The sequence below is a fragment of the Heterocephalus glaber genome, unplaced genomic scaffold, assembly GCF_053883595.1.
Source record: "Heterocephalus glaber isolate CG9 unplaced genomic scaffold, H.glaber_assembly_v1.0 deba00001538, whole genome shotgun sequence".
Lineage (NCBI taxonomy): Eukaryota > Metazoa > Chordata > Mammalia > Rodentia > Bathyergidae > Heterocephalus > Heterocephalus glaber.
The window spans coordinates 37,415,835-37,440,533 of record NW_028258333.1 but is presented as its reverse complement, the minus strand read 5'-3'; the positions used below and the strand labels follow the sequence as shown (position 1 = coordinate 37,440,533).

The window sequence follows — 24,699 nt, the reverse complement described above, 5'->3', positions numbered from 1 at the left end:
TACAAAATATTGTGTTACACTGTGACATTTTTATACACGCATATATTTGTATCATATCCTTCCTATTATCCTCCCTTATCCTCTTCTTTCACTTCCCCTCCCCTTCTTTTTATCTACTAATCTCCCTTCTACTTTAACACAAAAGAATCTTAAAAGTACAATATTTTTTTTCTTAAATTCTTTGATTGGTACATTTTAGGTATACAACACAATTACATTTCTCATTGGGAACTTGTACCTTTACATGATGCATCTTGGTTCTTATTTTTTCCCCATTCCTAGCCCTCCCTTCATGCCCTCCACCCTTCCCTATTTACAAAGACTTTATTTCCATTTTTTCCATTTCTCAGCATTTTTCCTTTCCCTTCTTTCCTTTCCCCTCCCCCTCCCACTACCCCTACCCCTTTGGACCTTTTCTTCCTATTTTGCAATATCAATTATTCATTCTAATCATTGGTACATTTTAGGTATACAATATAATGACATTCATCATTGGAAATTTGCACCTTTACATAGTCTCTCTTGGTTCTTGTTTTTCACCCTTGCCCAGCCCTCCCTTCAACCCCTCCAGTCCTCCCTATTTACAAAGATTTTGTTCCTATTTTTCCATTTTCTCATATTAATCCCATTCCCTTCCTTCCTTTCCCCTAGCCCTCCCACTTCCTTCCCCTTTGCCCCTTTTCTTCCTATTTCACATTACCTATTATACATTTTAGTCCTTATTTACACTTTCATTAAAAATACAATATTAAGAGAACAAAGGAAGCATAAAAATGTAGAACGCATGGATTCCATTTATATATTCCTCATATAGTTCTGGCCACTCCTTCATCCTAGGGAATCAAAGAATGAAAGGATAGTTTCTTAAATTACATGGTTTTTTTAAGACTTAAATGGTAAAAATATATTAAAAGCAAAAAAGTGATCACTATGAAACTAAGGGGAAGAGACATCAAGAAAGAGTGGGCAAAGGGTTCAGCCACACTAGGAATGTTGTATTTTTAACTCTGGTGGTTTATACATGAATGCTTAATAATAATTTGTTAAATGAAATGTATATTTTACTTTTCTAAATGTGTGCCACACTTTACACTTTATAAAAGATGGGAAAATTTTTTTTAAAAGAAAATGGCCAAACCATAAAATCTCTGGCAACTAACATAACTAGACACCCACCAGGATAGGATGCAAAAGCAAATTTTTCATTAGTTAATATGTCACTGTGTGCAGAATGTAAAATGGTTACGGTAGAATACTTTTCCAGTCTAAAGGGTTTAAATGGGAAACTTTGAAATAAAGTACTCACTATTGTTTTTCTGTTTTCAATGGAGAAAGTGAAAAAGATGACTCCAGGTCAACAACAGATGTCAATGAATCTCTTCCTGGTATCCTCTAACAGAAATATTATAATGGTATAACTTACCCAATGAGTACTATTGACTGTCTTGAATCGAAGTATATATTTTAAGTCATCTGATAATGCATGGAGTTCCCACTGTATTTGAAGCATTTTTTTGATGCCCAAAACTGGCTTCACACTTAAAATCTTAGGTGGTATAGTTTTCACTGAAAATAAAAATCACACAATTCTCATATTTGCAAAAACAATGAGAAGACACTAACATCCACCTAAAATTAAAAATACAAGCCTCAAAAGGAAATGATAGTGCATATTTTGCTGCCTGCTATGTGCAGATAGCATTAGCAATGTAGTGAAAAAGGAATGCCACTTCCCGCCTGCTGTCTCCCAACAAAGGAATGCCCAATGAAAAGAGAATTACTCCTGTGAGTTTTCAGTAAATCAGCCTTTTACTGATGACTATCTTATAGGAGGCAGAGGAAGGTAAAAAGTGACTGATATACAATAATAATAATACAATTATAAACAAGTATAGGTTATAGAATAAACTATAATAGAATTTTTAAAGACAGAAGGTGAGGTCAGACAACAGAAAATGGGCTGTTTCCTTTATCTATTCTCCCCTCCTCTGGGCCTCTTTCCTGACTCCCAGGATGGGAGAATGCTAACTAGAAAGTACCTCTCATTTTCCTTGCACACTATAAACATTCTAGCCCCAAATCTCTCTCCTTGAAAATATACACTTTTATGGTTATGAAAATAGCATATGCTCAATTTTTTAAATATAAAAAATACAAAGAAAACTTAAAATAATAATTCCATCCATCAGAGACAACTCATTAATATTTTGGTATATTTCTATTCATGGTTATTCCTGTGTATTTGCATGTCTTTTTTTTTTTTTGGTACTGGGGATCGAACTCAGGTCCTTGCACTTGTGCAGCAGGTGGTGAAACCATTGAGCTAAATCCCCAGCCCATACATATATTTTATACCAAACTGATATGCAAGTAAAGCCTTGGCCTTCAAAAACAACATTATTTATCTTTCTACTAAACATTATTAACTATTAAAAGTTCTTCAAATTATTTTTTAAAAGCTTCATAATATTCCATTTTGTGGATGAACAAGATTTGACCACTTTTCTAATATTTCATAATATTTCATGTACATTCATAACATTTCTAATATTTCACTTAAAAGTCAGAAGGGAGAAGCTAGTCTTAATTACAGTCTAGAATTAAGGTACATAGCAAGTATCAAATATGTGTTAAATGAATGAATAAATGGATAATACTCAAATCTTTTCCTGCATCTCTAATGGGTTCCTTACAATAGCCTGGCTGGGTAAAAGGACACAAACATTTTTAGGGGTGCTGGCACGTAAAGTCATTTTGCTTTCTGAAAAGGCTATACCAATTTCAATTTCTAGCAACAGTGTGTGAATACCCATCTCACCACATTCTTGCTAGCTAGAACTGAATAATAGCATTTTAATCTTTGTAATTCCTGAAAGATTTTGGAGGGCAAAAAATTCCTACTTAGACCACAAAATTAAAAACATAGGGTAAACATATTCAAAAAGCTCTTGGTGACTACTCAAAAAATAATGTGTATTCATTATGCCTCAACTAAAGGGTGGTCATCAATCTATGTGGCCATTCCAATGGGTAAACTATAAACAATAGACATATTAAGTATTTCCATAAGATTATTTATATATATGGGACACTTGATAAGCGTATTTTAGGAAAATCATTTTGTTGACTCCTAACCCCCTAATATTTATGACACCCATTTCACAGAAGAGATTTAGGGAAGTTAAATAAATTCCTAATAATAAGCCATGCTAATACTCATTTGTTCTGAGCACAAGGATCCACCCAAGGTGAAAAGTTCCTGCCTTTACTCATTACACTAGACTGCTTCATGCCAGAGTAAATACAAATTCCTCTTAAATCTCCACCCAACTCTATCACTAAGCATATACAAGTTATTCATTTTTTTCTGATGAAAATGGCTCTCAGAAGAACTCACCAAGATCTGATGTATATTAAGTGACATTAACAAATCTCATTTATATTCTAATCTGTCTGAAGGCAGACTAGTGGAATTATTTTGCCTGATTTGAATCTTACATGGGAAAAATGACAGGGAGCGCTCAGAAAAGTTGCAAGGAGACTATAGATCTTCATAAGCCTGGGGCAAGGGGTTATGGATAGAGACATATTACAGACTATATAAGATCCTAAGGAAAAACTGAATGACGTTCTCTGGGAAATTAAAACACTAAAAAGCATCTGTGTATGTATATAACTTGAGCAAGATGCATGCTCAGAAAACTCAGACCAAGCCTCACTAATCTGTGAAGGACTATCTATGAGCACAAAGCTAGTCTAGAAAGACTAGGAGCTGTGGCTAAGTTTTTCAATGCTCAGTTTTCAACAACTACAAAAATTACAATGAGTACAAAGAAACAGAAAAATATAACCCATTCAAAGAAACAAAATAAACCAACATCATTGTGGAAGTCTGGACATCAACTTACTAAATAGTTTGAAAGAGTTGTCTTAAATGTGCTCAAAGAGCTAAAGGAAATCATGGGCAAAGAACTAAAAGAAATAAGAAGAAATTATATATGAATAAAATGAGAATATCCACAAAGAGATAGGAACCATAAAAAGAAAACAGACATAAATTCTAAAGTTGAAAATTAGAATAACTGAGATTTTAATTCACTAGAAAGGTGCAACAATAAATTTGATTAGGAAGAAGAAGGATCAGAACACTTGGGGATAGGACAGTTGAAATTACTGGGTCTAAGGAGTAGAAAAAAGCAAGAATGAAGAAAAGTGAACACAGCCTAAGGGATTTGTGGGATATGATCAAGCAGAACAATTTATTATACATTATTGGAATCTCTGAAGGAGAAAAAGAAGAAGGAGCAGAGTGATTATTTGGAGAAATAATGGTCCAAAACTTCCCAAATTAAATGAAATGTATCAATCTAAAAGTCCAAGAATCCTCATGAACTCCAAGTAGAATAAATCTAAAAAGATCCATATTAAGACACATAGCAACTAAATCATAGAAAGACAAAGCATTATAAAAGCAGCAAGAGTGAAGCAACTTATCCATAAAGGTTCTTCCATAAGACTATCAACCAATCGCTGCCTGCTGCGCAAATGCAAGGACCTGGGTTCGATCCCAGGTACCAAAAAAAAAAGACTATCAACCAATTTTTCATCAGAAATCTTAGGGTCCAGAAGACAGTGACATGATATACTTAAGTGCTGGGGGGAAAATTGAGAATTCTATATCTGCTAAAAGTGTTCTTCAAAACTGAGAGAGAAATTAAGACATGCCCAGATAAACAAAAGCTGAAGGAGTTTACCACCAGTAGACCTGTTCTACAAAAAAACCTAAAAGGAGTCCTTCAGGTTGAAATAAAAAGATACCAGACTGTAACTTGATCTGGATGAAGACATCTCTGCTATAGGTGAATACACTGACAAATATAAAATCCACTATTATCATAATTTTTGTGGGTAACCTCTGTTTTATTTTACAATTTTATTTAAAAGATTGATTCATAAAAATAATTATAAATCTATGCTAATGGTTATACAATGTATAAAGATATAATTTACAGGGCTGGGGATTTAGCTCAGTGGTTTCGTCACCTGCTGCGCGAGCGCAAGGACCCAAGTTCGATCCCTGGTACCAAAAAAAAAAAGATATAATTTACATTACCAGTGGCATAAAGTTGGGGGAGGTAATTGGATAAGAGTTAAGTTATGCATGCAGCTGAAGTTAACAGGGTACTGATTCAAACTAGTCATAACTTTAGATGTTATATGTAATCCTTATGGTAATTATAAAATGTAGAATATACACAAGACGAAGTGAGAAGGAAATCAAAACATGCCACCACAAAAAGAAAAAAATCACCTAAATATAAATGAAGTCAGTAATGGAGGAAATGGACTGAATGACTGAAAACAAATAACAAAATGGTAAAAGTAAGTCGTTTCTTATTAATAATTACTTTAAATGTAAAGGTATAGATTTATGCCAACCAAAAGGCATAGATTAACAGATGGATTATTTTTAGTGATCCAACTTTAGATCTAAAGACATAATTGAAAGTGAAAGGATAGGAAAAGATACTACATGTAAATAGTGACAAAAAGAGCAGAGGTGGGTTAATTATCAGACAAAATTGACTAAGTAAAAAACTGATACATAACAAATACAAAAATTTTATTTAGTCAGATGCCGTTAATCGTGATAACTTATGAGACAGAGGCTAGACTGAAATATTATCCAGAAGTAACCATGAAAAAAGTTTAAGCAAACTACCAGTACAAACCTAAAGGACTGGGAAGGGGGAATGTCTCAATTGGAAACCAAACTATATTCAGTTGTTCTTAAAGCATCGTCATAATCCCATACAGCTGAATTCAAATAATAAGAAAATATTTTATTATAAAAATTTTACTTACTAAATGTTCTCTCCTAAAAGGAGTCCAAAAAGATGTTAGTGCTTAACAACCCTAAAAATAAATTATACCAACCCTAAATTTCACAAATCCTACAAATAGATTATAAAAATGTTTCTTTGGAGATTACAATTACAGTGTTTCATCTCTGTAGACCAAAATTCCTCCTTACTCTAAGTTTGAAGGAGTAGCAATTATACAATATTTAATAGATACATCTGGTTGAGAGAGGTATTAGGTAGTTCTGTTTTATTTTCAGTTTTTTGTACACCTGAATTTAATGATTTTTAATTACTAAATATATATTCATTATAAAATATTAAAGATATTTAATAAATATAGATGATGAAAGCTTTTAAAGAAAAATGAAATAATCTTATCTCCTTCCAGGTTCATTATCTTGAGGTAATGCTAATGTAAATGTCTGATAAGTCTTACAAAGTTAGCTCTGAAAAAATATTTTTAAAAGAAACCCAAGACAAAAAGAAAAAAAAAATCAGGAAGAAAAATTTTCCACAAAGGAAAGCTCAGGCTTAGATGGCTGCACTGGTGAACTCTATCACAAGTTTAAAACTTAACATCAATTCTTCCAAATAATAGAAGATGAGGAAAAATTTCACAACTCATTCTATGAGACCAGCATTACTCTGATAACAAGAACAAAGATATCACAAGAAAACAACAGAACAATATCCATTATGAATAAAGAGCAAAAATCCTTAACACAAAAATTCTAAATTCAGCACCATATCAAAAGAACTATATACTTCAACCAACTGGGATTTATCCCAAGAATATGAATATTTGTTTAACTTATGAAAATCATTCAGTGTAACATACTATTTTAATATAATAAAGGAAAAAACTACATGATCATCCTAATAGATACAGAAAAGGCATTTGACACTTCTTTGTGGTTAAAATAAAGTTCAATAAACTATAAAGAGTAATATTTTATCAATTTATAAAAAGTATCAACAAAAACCCACACCAACATTATACTTAATGATGAAAGACTGGATCCTTTCACCCTAAGATTACAAACAAGAAAAAAAATGTCTGCTCTCACCACTTCTATTTAATGTTGTACTGAAGGTTCTAGACAACTAGGCAAGAAAAAGAAATAAAAGGCATTCAGATTGAAAATGAGAAATAAAACTATATTTGCAGATGACATGATCTGGTATATAGAAAATTCTGAGGAATACACCAAAAACTACAGAACCAATAAACAAGGTTATCAATTACAATAACAATATATGAAAATCAGTTTTATTTGTATGCACTAATAATGAACAATTGGAAAATAAAATTTTAAAAGCAATTCTATTTTTTAAAGACACATAAAAATTTAATATTCTAGGGCCAGGGATTTAGCTCAGTGGTGCCGCCGCCTGCCTTGCAAGCTTGCACAAGGTCCCAAGTTCAATCCCCGGTACCAAAAAAAAAAAAAAGTAGACAGAGAATTTAAAATTCAATAAATATAGCATTACAAAGGAAAATAGTGGCTTACATTACTGAAGTAATTGATAAACTCTTTGCAAAGATTAACCTTAAATCCCTATCTCACACAGAAAGTAAACTTGAGATTGATTAAAATTTCCTTTTTATCCCAGTTATGTAGATTAAATGAGTTAATGTGTATAAACAAAATAAAATTCCTATTGAATTAAAGACAACTGTAAAAAGGGGGAAAAAAACAACAAAAACTCAGAACAAAACAAAAACCAGTATATTCAGCCCTACTTGGGTTGAGACAAGTATGTTCAAGGTAGAGTCCAAAAAAAACTACTATGCTGAAATACCATGAGCCGTAAAAAAAGGCAAAAAAGATGTTAAAAATTTTACATGACAAAGGATTGACATTCTTAATTTATAAATAAGTCAAACCAAGAAAAAAGGCAAGCTTTCTAAAACCATAACAGGACCAAAACATATGGATAAGTAACTCTCAAAAGAATGAATAGAAAAAAAAAAAAGAATGACTAGAAATGGAAAATAAACATGGAAAAACACCCTTCACTAAGCTTTTTCTGTAATTAATTTGGCAAATATTTTAAATAGCAAATTTAAATTCTGGGTGTTTGATATATTGCTTAAAGGAATGTAAATGGACACAGTCTCTGAAATGAATGATATATATTATCAAGATTCTCAAAAACTTACATACCTTTCCTCCAGCAACTTTACTTTTTAAAAAAAGTCTTTGGAAATAAATGTGTGATATGTGCTTTTTTTGTTTTTTTGTTTGTTTGGGGTTTTTGGTGGTACCAGGAATTGAACCCAGAGGCTTTGTATTGAACTACATTCCCAGCCCCACCCCCTCCATTTAATTTTTTTTTTTTTTTTGGTACTGGGGATCGAACTCCAGTCCTTGAGCTTGCGAGACAGGCAGCAGAACCACTGAGCTAAATCCCCAGCTCTCCACTTAAATTTTGAGACAGCGTCTCACTAAGTCACTAAGTTGCCAAATGTAGGCTCCAACTTGAGATCTTTCTGCCTCAGCCTCCCAGCATGCTGGGATTATAGGTGTACCATCATGCCTGGTGGATGTGATTATCTTTTAAAATACTGATCAAATCACTATTGAGATTATATGATAAATAATTTGTTACACAATAGGAATTTTTTTTTTTTTTTTTGGTTTTTTGAGAAGGGTCTTGCTCTGTAATTCAGCCTCAAACTTGTGACAATCCTCCAGTTTTAGCCTCCCGAGTGCTAGGATTACAGGCTTGTGCCACCACACCTGGCAGAAATTATTTTATGGTACATCCATGAAAAATACTCTGCAGCTATCTAAAATGCAAAATATTTCATAGAAGAAAATGTTTATAATATTTAAAGCAGACTATAAAACAATGACATTATGACTGTATTTTCATATAAATGTACAACTATGCATACATAGAAAACTAAGTAAAAGCATGACTGCTTTAATGTTAGAGGCTTGTGTCTGGCTGGTGGGTTTAAAGAAATGTGCATATGTACACGAGCACCTCTGTGCCACCAGACTTCCACAAATGACATGTTGTTTCATTCTATGAAGAATATCAAATAATTTTATGCTTTGAAACCAGTTACTATTAAGTTTTAAAAGTTCCACCACTTCTTGAGAGCCACAGGCTGGGCTCTTTTAAGGTGGTCTTTAGGTCATTAAAGGCATAGCCTGGAAGGGGGTAATGGGACTCCAGCCCTTTCTTCCCTCTTCTCTTTTGTTCTCCAGTCAGTAGGTGAATGCCATTGCTCTACCACTCACTACCACGATGATGGGCCATCTCAGGACCAAAGCAATGGAGTGAATTGGATACAAGCCAAAACCTGCAAAACTGAGAACCAAATAATATTTTTCTCTTTGTAAGTTAATTTGTCAGGTATTTGCTATAGAGATGGAAAACTAACATACTACTTAACACCATATTTAAAAAATTAACTCAAAGTAGATCAAAAACCTAACTATAGGAGCTAAAGCTGTAAAGTCCTTAGAAGAAAATATGACAGTAAGTCTTGTGGGCTTAAAGTAGGAAATGCTTCTCAGATATTACACCTGAAATATAAGCAATAAAAGAAAAATATAGATATATTGGACTTCATCAAATTTTAATTTTCTCTGTTTGAAAGGACATTATTAAGAAATTAAAAGGCAACGTAGAAAGGGAGAAAATATTTGCAAATCATCCATCTGATAAAGAATTTAAACCAAGAATAAAGAACTCTTACAACTCAGTCATAAAAAGACAAAAAATTAAAAGACAACAATGAAAAATGGGCAAAGAATTTAAATTTCTCTAAAGAAGATACACAAATGGCCAATCAGCACATAAAAGATATTCAACATCAGTAGTCACTGGTTAAATGCAAATCAGAACTACAACAATATACTACTACTTCACACCTACTAGGATGACTATAATGAAAAAAAAGAGACAATAACAAGTTTTGGTGAGGAAATTGAGAAAATGTAAGTAGCAAGTGGTATAGCCACTAGGTATACATCTAAGAGAACTGAAACATGTTCACACAAAAAATTTTTACACAAACATTCATAGCAGCATTATTTATAACTACCAAAAAGTAGAAACAACCCAAATGTACATTAGCTGATGTATCCATGAACAAAACATGGTTTATCTATCTATGGAATATTACTGAGCTATAAAGAGGAATGAAGTACTAATATCTACTACAACATGGTGAACCTTGAAAACATTATGCTAAGTGAAAAAAAGCCAGATGTAAAAGGCCACATATTGTATGATTCCATTAATATAAAATGTTCATAATAGGTAAGTCTTAGAGACAAAAAACTAGATTTAAGATTTTCAGAGGAGGGAAAGGTAAATGAAGGATTGGAGACTTACCACTAATGGATATGAAGTTTCTTTTGGGGATAATGAAAATATTATTGAATTAGACAGTGGTGACGTTTGAATAGCTTTGTGAATATTTGTGAATACCACTGAACTGTATACTTTTAAAAGGTGAACTTTATGGCATGCAAATTATATCTCAAGAAATCAATTATTTTAAAATTATATGGTAAAGATGAGTTTTCAAAAAAGAATTTAAAAGGTCAAGATTAGGGAGAGCTTTTAAAAATGAGAGCTTTACTCTTTTTCTTATGAGCAATTATGATTTGTGAGGACAGCAGTCCTTCTATTTCTTTGAATACAATTTATGTTACAAATTGCAAGAACAATCAGTAGCCAACAAAATAGCTCTTATCTCTCATTTGGCCAATTCCTTCCCTTCCTTCCCTTCCTTCCTTCCTTCCTTCCTTCCTCCCTCCCTCCGCACCTCTTTTCATTCCTTCCTTCTCTCCCTCCTTCCTTATTCCCTCCTTCCATTTTCTTCCCTTTCTTTCTTCCCTCCTTTCTTCTTCTACCTTCTTCCCTCCTTCCTTCCCTCCAACTGTTCCTCATTTTTCCTTCTTTCTTTGATAAGAAGGTATATTTATAGCATAAACCTACTTATATCCTTTAGCTTTGAGTCCACAGATGCCTCTTTCTTTTTAAAAAAAGAGTAATTATTCAATAAACAATATATAAGAATAGCAAAGAATACTTACATATGTCATTTAATGACCAATGTGTAGTGTCAGATTTAATTATCCCATCTGCATTTTGAGCTTCCACTACAATGGTACAATGAGCTGGAGCTGCTATAATTTGATGCAAAAAAGAGCACAAGGCACCTGTAGAACTGTTGGATGTACAAGTGTAATTGTTTTTGCTTCCTCCACATTTACTTTGAAGAAAAAAAAATGATTCAGCATGAATTTAGTATAGTAATTTAAAACATATCATACTTAATACATTAAACAGTATTTGTTAGTTTTGCTCAGAGTTTCTCTTAAGAACTGCATGGTCCAGGATTTGGTTTCCCTCTCCTCCAAAAAGAGGTAAAATTTCCTGCTTCCTTCCTGCCTGGGGTGCTATGAGCCCTGGAGACTCCTGAGGGCCCTGTAAACCCATTAAAAGCAATAGGGCAGTACACTTCTTACTGACAAAAAAGTAATGGATTAGCTCTTGAAAATCCAGAATGTGGCCTTGAGAATTTATTCTTTTGAAAAGTATGATAGAAATAAATAGGATTTAAAATGATATTTTTAATATATCTATGTTTATTGATATGGAAAGATGCTCATATTCTATTGTTGGTGGCAAAGTCAGGGTGCATATCATATACAGAATGATCAGTTATATCAACATATATTTGTATAACTAGTCATACAGATAAATGGAAAGGTCTTTATATAAATGTTAAAGTTGTTACCTTAGATCAGTGATGGTGAAGCTTTTAGAGACCAACTGCCCAAACTGCCACCCAAAACCCACTTATTTATTTAAGTACCAACACTGCAATTAAACCTGAGGTTTTAGTTTAGGAAAAAAAATAATTCATATATTAACATTTGTTTTAAAAGAAAAACACGCATTCCATACATTCACCACCACTCCTTTAGATGTGATTTTTTTTACTTTATGTCTCAGATTGAATTTTTTAACCATTGATATACAGTATTTTCAGAAAACTCATTAAAACAGATAGATAGATAGATAGATAGATAGATAGATAGATAGATAGATAGATAGATAGAGACAGACAGACAGACAGACAGACAGACAGACTCTATGAAGTCTCTATAAATTAGAAGGAACCAGATGAATATGGCTATAACCTCCATGGCCCTGGGGATTGTAGAGGAGAAGCCAGAACTAAACTAAAAAGAAGGTTCAAATGTTAAGGTTCCAGTGTTTGCTGGAATGGGGTGGGGGGAACAGAGCTTAGACACACGGAATCACTGAATCTTGAAACTAGAAAGGACCTCAAGAATTTCCAATGATTATTACCCAGTGCAAAAATGGCCCCCAGGGTGGTGTTTAGTCATGGTTACAGGCACAGGTTCTGGAAGTAGATTGGGTTTACTTCTGTTATATGGCCTGAGCAAGTTCCTTAACTTCTCTTAGTGTTCTATATGTAAAATGAGGATAGTAATGTAACTAACTATAGTTTAGGGTTTCTATGACAATGAAATGAGCTAATACAGGTAAAGTATTTTTAAAATGTCAGATACACAGAAGTTAATAAATGTGGAATTCTATTATTATTATTACTATAGTTTAAAAATATAGTTTAATATTTTTGCATTTATTTATGCTGTAATCTCTGAGATAGACCCTTTCTCTCCTTTTCCACACCTGAAGATCTCTTTAAGTCTCAGTTTAAAAGCCATTCTTTCCATGATGGCATTCCCAACTCCTCTTTTCTTCCCAAAGAGAAAACCCATTTTCATTGTTTCTGTGTATCAGTAGGCTCTTTTTGCTTATATCACTGATCCACCGACCATAATCTGCACTTATAGTTGACCATCTATAGGAAAAGCCTTCTTTTTTTTTTTTTAAGCCTTCCATTTTGCTTGGAAGAGATATTTTTAGTGTTAAACCCACAAAATGCAAGCAATCTAGGAATCCTGGAAAGCCTAGCAAACTAGGGCCATAAGGGGTCTGGGTATAGGAATGGGGACACCCAAGGATTTTCTATTTCTGCATGTACAACTGGTGCTAATAATGACAACCCACACAAAGAGATGGAAAGGGAGGGATTCCTCTATAAAATAGAAAAACAGGAGTAAATCTAAAGTTTCTGGATTTTTATTCTACCGGCAACTCCTGATTAACACTAAGGCTAGAATTTAAAAGTCCAGGAGATCAGAAGTTATTTAGATCATAGGTTATTGAGCCATTAGCATTCTTAATTTCTAAAGCAAGAGTGGACAAACTATAGCCTCTAGGTCAAATATAACCCATCCTATTCTTGTATGAACCACCAGCTAAAAACTGTTTTTATGTTGTTAAATTGTCAAAAATAAATATGTATTTGGTACTCTGTGAGGCTGAGGCAGAGGATCTCAAGTCTGAGCTCAGTCTTGGGCAACTCAGCCTGTTTCAAAATTCAAAAATTTTAGGGGCCAGGGATTTAGCTCAACGGTTTCACCGCCTGCCACTCAAGCAGAAGGACCCAAGTTCGATCCTGGTACCAAAAAACAAAACAAAACAAAATTTTTTTAATTTTAAAGAGGGTGGGGGGCTGGGAATGTAGTTCAGTGTGAAGGATCTAAGTTCAATTCCCAGTACTGCAAATGAACAAAAGAAGAATACTTTGTGGCATATGAAAATTATATGAAATTCAAATTCATTGTCCATAAAAAAGGTTTTACTGGAAAAATAGGTATATTGATTGCAAATTGTCTACAGCATCTTTCATGCTATGAAATTCAATCTCTTTCTAAGCCTAGACAGATAGTTTGCTGAAGCCTGTTTTAAAACGTCTCTTTGACATAAACATTCATTGTCATATAAGTGCTACAAAACAATATTTTTTTGCTTTTTCTCTTGCTTCTAATATAAAATATAAGACTTTCCAGCACAAGATCTTTGGTTTAAAAAAAAACTTGGAACCATGGGCTCTGTTTTTGAAATGAAAAAGACAAATTTCATCTTACAATGATTCCCAACATAAGCCCCCTTATTTCTAGGGGAACAAAAAGGAAGAAATGTGTTTCATGAGTTATTTTCAAAATTTAAAAATATACCCTGCGTATGTTAAAACTTCTAGTTTTTGGCTATAATTATAATTTGAAAATTAAAATTATTATTTTGGTTTTTTTGAGTCAGTCTCCTATGTTGTTTAGGCTAGCCTTGAATTCACTGTATAGCCTAGGCTGTCCTCAAACTCTTGGGAATCCTCCTGCCTCAGCCTCCCAAGTGCTGGGATTACCAGTGTGTGCCACCACTCCGGGAAAAAATTATAAAAATTTCTATTCTAGTAGAAATAGAATAGCCACATATGGTGGTACATGCCTATAAATCCCAGCACTTGGGAGGCTGAGGCAGGAGAGCTGCCACAATTTCAAGGCCAGCCTGGGCTATATAGTGAATTCAAGGCCAGCCTGAACTACATAGCGAGACCCTGCCAAAAAAAAAAAAAGAATAAAAAAGATACAAAGATAGTGATGAAAATTTGAGAGTCATTATCCCAGTGTAATATTGTATGACAGGACTCATGTAATAAATTAGTGGCAGAATGAGGTAAGAATGAACAGTTGAAAAACACATTCTGAAAAGATGAGGAGCATGCTGAAGAGATGAGGGGCATACTTGAATACAGTAAATACACAGCCTTTTCCACTGTGCTTATAACTAGTAACTACTGACAGTCAATAAGGGAGTGCTAGGGAGAGGTCATCATGTGGCCCTATGTCCCTCCTCTGCAGCTATAGATCCTGTCAGCATGGCTGCAAGTAGCTAAGAAGTCACCCCAGCCACTGGATATACACAGTACCACCCATAAGTTATAACTGAGAAAATGTTTTACTTCATGAGCAACTTGACTCTTCAATGAATCAGGAGTGCCTGCCTCCTCCCATCATTCCCACTTATAGTACACAAGCTCTCATACTTACCAAGATGCATTAACAATGTACTCAGTAAAACTGGCTTCCTTCTTTGGACTCCAAGTGCAAATTAAATTAACGCCATTTAAGACACATGAAATATTCTTAGGTTTAGTTGGCAGGGCTAAAAGAGATCACACAAACACAATTTTTGTATACTATATTTGTAGACAATACCAGCATTGAGTATTTTAATGAAAATAGGCTGACCAATGCTAAATTTGTTGTTTAGTTGCTGTGTATAATAGGTTCTCCTAATCAGATTCATGAAAAGAATCTAACTCTATTTCTTCAATTATTCCTTTTGAAGTTAGAGTTCTACTTATTAAAAATACATTTTGTATTCTTACCCAAAAGCAACATTTAAGAAGCAAAAATTATTAAAACATTAGGCAAATATTAAATATTAGTGAAATTCTAAGTAAACCACCAACTGATAGAACTACTCTGGATAATTGGGTTATAGGTGATATGGTCATTAGAGAAAAACATAAAGTGCTGGACTATGCCACACTTCAACTTCATGCATCAATATTTTTCTTTTTCTAGAAGACTGTATATTAGAAAAATATCTTCACCTGTATTTTCATATCTTGTTCCTGGTAGCTGCCTACTCAATCAGAAAAGCAAATACTACCATCCAGAACAGGAAGCTAGACCCTCAAGGGGTTCATAGTAGAATTCAGGAGAGCTAAAGTTTAATGGGAAAATTTATACCTTTATTTTATACTAACATACTATTGATATTTAGAATTTCCTTCCATCATTAGTCAACAAAATAATATTATCACTACTTGTGAGTTTGTTACCATTAAAAAAACACAAATATTTTCAATTATGCTTTAGTTGCCTCAGATACCTTGAAAAATAAAATATTATTCTTATTTTCTATATTAATCATTAGACATCACTATTATTAGACTCAAGTTAACATAATTATTAGGTCTTCTTAGTGTGTTAATAAATAACAAATTACTATATCACAAATTTGTTTCTTTACTATTTTGATGATTTCATTTCAATACATTTGGGTTTCTGTGTAATCCTGTGTATTTTATTTTTGCATTTACAAACATTGAGAAGTGGTCCACAGGCTACACCAGATGACTGTGGGGTTTATGACTAACACACACACACACACACACAATTAAGAATCAAGAACAGTTTTAGACTAAGACCAATATTCAGCTCTAAGGCTCAAATTAACTTATTTTTTTGAACTTTTGGCAAGAGGATAGTTTTAAGACAAAAGCATATTTGAGAAAGAAAGACAGCTTATTGTTATTTTTACACATCAAAGCAAAGCTCCAGTACTTCCTAGGAAGTCCCTACCAAGTGAGAAGTAGAAAAAAGCCCATCATTTAGAGCAAGTAAATTATGGAGGAGAGCAGGAGAGGAAGGGAATGAACAAAAGTAGGGCAAAGAGATCAAATGTCAGAGTTCTTAATAAAGCAGTGCAAATATGCTGATGGATCTGATAAACCATCTGGGCTGGCAACCTATTTCACACACAGCTTGCAGAAGGCTTGCAATCCTGTAAGATAGAGAAAGTTCCACCTGCCACTCAGCACTAACTCCAGCACGGCATGGAAATCCTAACTGGCAGGAAGTGGCCTGGGGAACTCCAGGTGAACTCCAGTACAGGTGGGGGCAGCAAGCTAGGATTCAGAAATTTCCCTGTGCCTCCGGGTGAGGGTGGGATAGACTTGTGAGACTGAAGTAGGCATGGGATTAGGGTCAAGGGGCTTTTGTGCACAGAGGGAATTAAGACCACAAGCAAACAACTTGGGCACGAATGTCAAGAGTAGTTTGTGGCAGTATGATGCTGCGAAGTCTAGGTAACGCCAGCTGTCCCATAGCAGATAGCAGAAGAGAGACTGGACCACACCAGATGCCACAGGAAAGAGGGCAACAAATGAACTTGTTCCTGTGGATCCAGAAGCCCTTCCCAAGACACTGAATTCACATAAACCCTGCTCATACATCCGGATACCATTTTTAAGGAGAAGCAGGGGAAAGGCAGGAACTCTGGATCAGTGGGCTCTTACCCTTAAAGAGACAGAAAAAGACACCAAGCCAGAAGAAAATAAGATGATGTTTAACAATATCAGGTCTGCCTGACTTTCTAACGAGGAACGGAATTTGAAGTCAATTAGTATAATCATACAAAATAAAGGTGTTCAGCTGACCCTTATTGAGTTGAAAAGTAGTTGAGACCTTTTATTTGCTCAGTGACTCACTTGTATCTTTTTAACACTTAATGTCAGAAAGTCGTTTTTATAAAATACATAGGGACAATGCTTTGCATTTTTATACATTCTGAAACTTTTTTGTGTTATAAAAGTACAATGAGCCTTACCAAATATAGTGTAGCAGAGTAATAAAATCAATGGCACCCACTGATTTACTTCATGACTGCCACACATTTACAGACTGAAAAACTCCACTTTAGAGATGTTTTTCCGTGAAGTAGTACACAAATACAAAATAAGATCTTGAGAGTTTAGATTGCAAAATCAGCATACTGACATTCTAAAAACTGGCAAAGCAGCACTTAGTGGATAAATGGAAACGGAAATGCCTGTTTCTGGCCAGTGGCGGGTCCCACGGGGGCGGGGTTCTTGGGTGCAGGGTCCCCAGTCCCTGGAGTCCTTCAGGGGATGCCATGAGGCCGCCTCACAGCCCCTCCTGAACTGCAGATCTTCTGACTGGGCCCAACTGCCTCGCGTCTGCTCCACCTATGGGCATCTTTTGCCATGGGCTGCAGGGTTTGGCTGTGAAGTTGCGGGCTCCAGGAAGAGAGTCGCTGCGGTTCTTAACCCTCTGTGGGGACTCCTTGCAGGCCAACCCCACCAAGAAGGCCCGGGGCAGGGAAGGACAAGCCCGGCACACCGCCCTCCTCACCACTGAGCCCCAAGCAGCTGGACTGCATCCAAAAAAACAAGGCCACAGTTCTGCTCAGACTTGAGGCCAGAAACATGCCCGTGGGCTTTGGGAACAGCTGGAAGAAGCACCTCAGCGGAGAATTCGGGAAACTGTATTTTATAAAGCTAATGGGATTTGTTGCAGAAGAAAAAAAACATTATACTGTTTATCCTCCCCGACACCAAGTCTTCACATGGACCCAAATGTGTGACATACGAGATGTGAAAGTTGTCATCCTGGGACAAGATCCTTATCATGGACCCAATCAAGCTAACGGGCTCTGCTTTAGCGTTCGAAGACCTGTTCCTCCCCTGCCCAGTTTGGAAAACATCTATAAAGAGCTGTCGACAGACATAGATGACTTCGTTCATCCTGGCCATGGAGATTTATCTGGGTGAGCCTAACAAGGTGTCCTGCTCAACACAGTCCTCACTTTTCAAGCCCATCAGGACAATTCACATAAGGAGAGAGGCTGGGAGCAGTTGTGTCCTGGCTCAATCATAACTTGAACAGCCTGGTCTTCTTGCTCTGGGGCTCTTATGCTCAGAAGAAGGGCAGTGCCATTGACAGGAAGAGGCACCATGTCCTGCAGACTGCTCATCCCTCCCCATTGTCAGTGTATAGAGGATTCTTTGGCTGTTGATATTTTTCTAAAGCCAATGAGCTGCTGCAGAAGTCTGGCAAAAAGCCCATTGACTGGAGTGAGCTGTGACCCCACAGAGCAGTGGTCCACCTCTTGGGGTGACTTTTGAGGGCGCTGCTGTTGAAGATTTATTTATCAGCTACAAAGTTACTGAAACTTTCTGTACCATTAAGCACCCTGCTTAATAACGAGAAAAAGCTTCCATAGAGCAACCAAGAACCAGGCTGTCATGGGATGGCAGCTTTATCCAGCCAGAAGTAGGTAGCAAAGATACCCTTTGACCACTTCTGCATATTTGAACTGTCCCCCAACCAAGGCAGAGGTGGCTTGGTGAAAAACTTGCACATTTCTCACAAGACAGCTGAGGTCAAATACTCCCTTGGTTCTCTTCACCTCCTTTAGCCTTGTGGTTAAAAGGGGAGATAAGCACCTTTTTGATACCTCCTCCCATAGTTTGGTGCCTGCTGCCACTTTAGATTTCATAGGTTACAAGGTATTCTGTGTTTTTGCTTTGAACCTTCCCCCTCCGTCTTTCAAGGAACCTCAGATCTTCCCTGGAGAAGATCTTGCAAGCTTCCCTGGAGAAGATCCTTGCAAGCTTCTAGAAACTTGGCCCTGAAATTGGGAATCAGTTTCCTGATTGTAGCAGAAGCCAGTATTCCTGAGAATTGTCGTTGGTGCGAGCCTGTGAGCCTTAACAGACCAGCAGGCTGAAAACCGCAACTAGCTGGGTCTTTATCCTGTTCTTTGGGTGCTTCCTGGAATAGTAAGTGGTGGAAGCTGAACAGAGACGGTTTTGTTTTTAATGGGGGATGAGTATTTTTCTCCCAGTGCTTTTGGGCGTGGGGTGGGATAAGGTGGCACAGGCTGCCCAGTGCTGTTTGTTTTGTTTTAATGGACTGAAATCACTTGGAAATATTTTTTTTGCAACACTGGTTAGTTCAACTTTTTTTTTTTATTTTATAAAATACTACATAAATACATATATTTTTATCAATCCTTTTTTTTTTTTTTTTTTGCAATACCGGGAATCCTGGGGATCGAACTCAGGACCTTGCACTTGTGAGGCAGGCGCAGCACTACTGAGCTAAATCCCTGGCCCTCAATCCTTTTTTTTTAAGAGGCTGAGTCTGCACCCCTGAGCTGGATGTGATGGAGATTGTTTTTGTTGTCAGCAGGGTTAAAAAGTTAACCATGCGCACATTTGGTAATAAAAGATTGTTGAAGTTTAAAAAGAAATGTGTGTTTCTCCAAAATTTCTAACATAATCAGCAAACTGTTTTTTCAAGAAGCCTCATATTACAGAATTGGGTTTGCACCTAATTTTAGAAACATATTCCACAACTATTCCTCACTTCTCTGTGCTCTTCTTTCTGTTCCTCTTTTACCATCCGTTGCCTGCATTTGGTTTGTCTTCTTCCTTCAACTATATATCCTAGACTATTACTATAGAGACATTTGAGCTGTGCATGTGACCATTGTTTCATATTCCAATGTCAAAAAGACTACATAATGGGGAAAGGACAGTCAAAAAATGGTACTGCAAACACTGGATATCCACATGCAAAAGAATGAAATTGAAACTTTATCTTAAACTATATGCAAAAATCAACTCACATTAAAGACTTACATAAAAGACCTGAAACTATGAAATTAATAGAAGAAAACATAGGGGAAATGGTTCATGATATTGGTCTGGGAAAAGATTTTTTTGGATATAAAATCAAAAGCCAAGGCAACAGCCAGATGTGATGGTGCATGCCTGTAATCTCAGCACTTAGGAGGCTGAGGCAGGAGATTGTTCTGAGTTCCAGGCCACCCTGGGCTATATAGTTAGTTCACGGCCAGCCTGAACTACACAGTGAGATCCTGTCTCAAAAAAAAAAAAGCCAAGGCAATAAAAACAAAACTAGGCAAATACATTAATCAAACTAAAAACTTCTTCTGGGTTTCACTGCCTGCTGCGCAGGTGCAAGGACTCGAGTTTGATGCCCGGTACCAAAAAAAAAAAAAAAAAAACTTCTTCTGCACAACCAAGGAAACAATCAACAAAATAACAAAAGAAAATATTTGTAAACTATACATTTGGTAAGGGGTTAAATTCAAAATTTATAAGGAATTCAAACAACTCAATAGCAAGAAGAAGAATAACCTTATTTAAAAATGGACAAAATATCTGAATAGAAATTTCTTGAAAGAAGATATACAAATAGCCAAGAGGTATATGAAAAAAGTAGTGTATCACTAATCACCAAGGAAATGCAATGAAATATTACCTCATTCCTATTAAAATGGTTGTTACCAAAAAGGACAAAGATAAAAATTGTTGGTGAGGGAACCCTTACACACTGTTGGTAGAAATGTAAATTAGCATAACATCATGGAAAGCAATATAGTGGTTCCTAAAAACTAAAAAATAGAACTACCACATGATGCAACAATCTCATTAGTAGATATATTTATGTATCCAAAGGAAAGGAAATAGGTATGTTGAAGATATATCTGCACTCCCATGATTATTGCAGCACTATTCAAAATAGCCAAATTATGGAATCAACCAGGGTGTTCATTAATGAGTGAAGAGCTAAAGAAAATATGGTATGTATACAAAACAGAATCCTACTCTACCATATAGAAAATGAAATTATATCATTTGTGACAACCTGGATAAATATGGAGAACATTATGTTAAGTGAAATAAACCAGGTACAGAAAGATAAATGCCACATGACCTCAGCCAGATGTGGAATCTAAAAAACCTGATCTCAGAGAAGTAGAGCATAGACTGTGGTTACCAGAAGCTCGGCTAGTTAGAGGGTAGAGGCAATGGGAAGATATTAGTCAAGAGATACATAATTCTAGTTACATAATTAGTTAAATGTCCAAAATAGGGAAACATATAGTGACAGAAAATAGGTAGGTAGTTGCTTGTGGCTGAGGCAGGGAGTGTTAGATTGGGGGAAAGAAAAGAAATGATGGATGACTACTAATAGTTTCTTTTTTGGAAAATGAGAATGTTCTAAACTGATTGTAGTAGTGGTTGCATAATTCTGTGAGCATACTAAAAACAACTGAATTTATACTTTAAATCGGTGAATTTTATGACATGTAAATTTTATATCAATAAAGCTATGTCTTAGAAAAAAAAGAGAAATGTTTTGGTTAACATACATTAAAAGCCAGTAGCCAGCAAGGATGACACATCTGGTCTCCAAAACCAAAATGTCATAGGTATCAGAAGAAAAGAGTGACTCTAAAAATGATTTTCACTCAACCTAGATTGTTTTTACAGCACTACATTTGTTTTGCCATTGCTGCTTGCCATAAAGCAAGGGAAGCCAATAGTCTTAGAGAGGACACCTGATACAGGTATTACAGGAGAGTAGATAAAATTAATGTTCATCAGTATTTCCAGAGCTTATCAATATCTCCTACTCCTGTATATACTGAAGGATATTATTACTTTGGCTCTTTGAAATCAGACATTGACATGCCTTGACCATTGATGTAAGGAGAAACGCTTAAATCCTGTGCATGATGTCTTCTGTATCTTCCCAGTGTCCAACCCCACTGATTTTTCTTTGGTTTTTAAGTTTTTTAACACAAGATATTATTAAATTCTTTTTTTTTTTTTTTTTTTTTTTTTGGTACCAGGGATCAAACTCAGGACCTTACACTTGAGAGGCAGGCAGTGGAACCACTGAGCTAAATCCCTGGCAAGATATTATGAAATTAATGGATCTTGGATGTGCCGAGCTATTATATAGATATCAGGTCCATAGTATTTGGGGGGAGAGGTACCAAGGATCGAACTCAGGACCTTGCGCTTGTGAGGCAGGCACAGCATCACTGAGCTAAAACCCTAGCCCTAGGCCCATAGCACTGAGTTGGAACACTGTAGACATATACTGTTTCCTCATTTGCCTTTATGCCCCTAGAATTTATGTCAAATGATGTGAATACTGTACATTTGTGTGTGTGTGTGTGTGTGTGTGTGTGTTATATGAAGCCACAACAACTAATACAAAAACTGTGCAGACAAGCCCTTACCTTACGCTGTAACTGTGATCTTGACCTTTGGAGGTCATATTTCCCTTTGAAAACACAATAGCCCATCTTACATATGTAAAAGTATACATGAATTTGAAGTATAGGAGTGCATGCAAACATGTATAAACACACACATATATTCAGGGTGTTCACAAATCTCCCATTGTCTCTCTGTAGAGGTTCATGGTCCAGATGTCTCTTTGCTCTGAAGTTTAAAATTATTGTCCAGCAAAGACAGAAAGAGCCACATGATCTATAAAAGTGCCTAGGCTGACCTACCTGTCAGGCTGAGTTTGCAGAGTAAAGGGAATAGCCACAGTGCCCAGATCCACATTGTTCCTGAATTAACTCACAAGGCTGGAGACAGAGCTGAAAATACAATCAACAAGAGATAGATTACTTCTTATTTCTTTTTAACAACTCTATTCCACTAACAGATTCTAGGGATTTGAAGGGGAGAACATGTTTTATTTTTATTCTATCCTGTTCTGTCCTGTCCTGTCCTGTCCTATCCTATCCTATTCTATCGGATGTCATTGTACAGATTCTTTCATAATTACTCCATCAACCCCAGTCAACATTTTAAAGATGTACCATAACAATACATTTTCATTTTGTCCATAATGCACTCCACTACATAATATGAAACATACAACCATCATCATGAATATGTTCCAGGAAAAAAGGGACTATGAGCCTGTAGGGATCTGAGACCATCCTCAGGCCTTTGTCTCAGTTCCCAAACATGCCAACCAAATGAACGATTTTCTTTCCCAAAGTACCATGCTATTTCACATTCTTCATACTTTGTACATGCCTGTAATGTCCCTTTCCCCTTGTGATATTATAAGATTTAGCTATGGATATATAGGTTGTTTTTTAATGCATGGTTCTTAGCTTATATGTCCTTCCCAAAGACAAGCCATAGAAACTAGAATTTATCCTTTCTGAGACAGGGCATAGAAATTCTAAACTTCTCCTGCATTTCTGTCTTGAAGCTACCCTTAAAGAAATTCTCTGACCTAGTCTTATCTGATTGTAGGTCTTAAAACTCTCCTCATTCCAGAGGGGTCCTATACTCAGGAAGAAGAAATGGTGCATACACAGGTCTTGCTAGGTTTCCTCACCCAGTCTATCAGCAATCATGCCCATGCAATGAAGTCTCCATAAAAACCCATAGGAGAAGGTTCTAGGAGCTTCCACATAACTGAACATGTGGAAGTTCCTGGAGGGTGGCAGGAAGCTCCACACCTTTTCCCATATCTTGTCCTATGTATCTCTTTATGTGTATCTTGTATAATATCCTTTATAATGAATCAGTAAACCTATTTCCCTGCCTGATTCTGTGAGCCACTCAAACAAATTAATTGAGCCCAGGAATAGGGTTGTTGGAACCCCAATTATAATCAGTTAGTCAGAAGCACAGGTAAAACAGTCCGACGCTTGCAACTGGCAAAAGTTGGGAGGAAGGGCTCTTGGGGTCTAAGCCTGCAACCTGTGAGATCTAGTGTTACCTCCAGGCAGAAAGTGTCAGAACTGAATTGTATTGGACAATACCAGCTGGTGAGCAGGACTGATCGCTTACTTGCTGGTGGGAGAATTGCCCATACATTTGGTATAAACCATCTTCTGTGTTGATTGTATTGTAAAAATAGAGACCAAAACCCAGAAATTTTATTTTTCCTAATGCATACCTCTATCCTGATACAGTGATCATCTTTCCAGACTCATTCCAAGGCCAACTTTTTCCAAGACATCCTCCCTGAATTTCACACAAAGCTGAGAAGTCACTCTCTCCTTTGGGGTCCACAGTCTGTCTCATACGTGTCACCTGTGCTCTTGCCACTGACACACTGAATGGTGCTTAGTAGTTTACTTGCTGCCTTCTTCCCACACAGGCAGCTTTGTGAGAGTGGAGCCTCTCTCACTCCTCTTTGAAGCCTTACTACTCAAGGCAGAGCCTGTGCAGTAGACATTTAATATTGTTTTATGATTTAATAGTTAATTAGAACAAAAAGACTACTGGTTTCTCATCTTGTCCCACATGAGATGGTGGGAAAGTATAAGGATGAAGTAAATATAAAGTAATAATTCATTTCAGGAAGAAACAAATCATGGCAAATAAAAAAAGAGAAAAGAGTTCTCAACAAAATAAGTCATTTCAGAAAAAGTGACACAACATCTCTGGGGATAAAATTTTCACATGTACAAACCAACTAGAATACCTAACTAAATGAAAATGCCAAAAGTAATAAATGCGAACTTG

The 24,699-nt window shown here is 35.9% G+C and overlaps 1 protein-coding gene and 1 pseudogene across 1 annotated transcript in view; one reads left to right on the top strand and one right to left on the bottom strand.

Annotated features, from left to right (window-relative positions):
• Il31ra (interleukin 31 receptor A) overlaps positions 1 to 22,797 on the bottom strand; it is a 59,949-nt gene extending 37,152 nt beyond the window's left edge. Inside the window, exons 1-4 of the mRNA XM_013073505.3 lie at positions 22,713 to 22,797; positions 14,825 to 14,939; positions 10,928 to 11,106; positions 1,424 to 1,566 (exon numbers count right to left, since the gene is read on the bottom strand). Coding sequence (XP_012928959.3) covers positions 1,424 to 1,566; positions 10,928 to 11,106; positions 14,825 to 14,939; positions 22,713 to 22,767 — 492 coding nt within the window. The 5' untranslated portion in view covers positions 22,768 to 22,797. The remainder of the gene's footprint in view (positions 1 to 1,423; positions 1,567 to 10,927; positions 11,107 to 14,824; positions 14,940 to 22,712) is intronic.
• On the top strand, positions 17,556 to 18,452 carry LOC101722772 (uracil-DNA glycosylase pseudogene; annotated as a pseudogene).
• Positions 22,798 to 24,699: the final 1,902 nt, after the last annotated feature.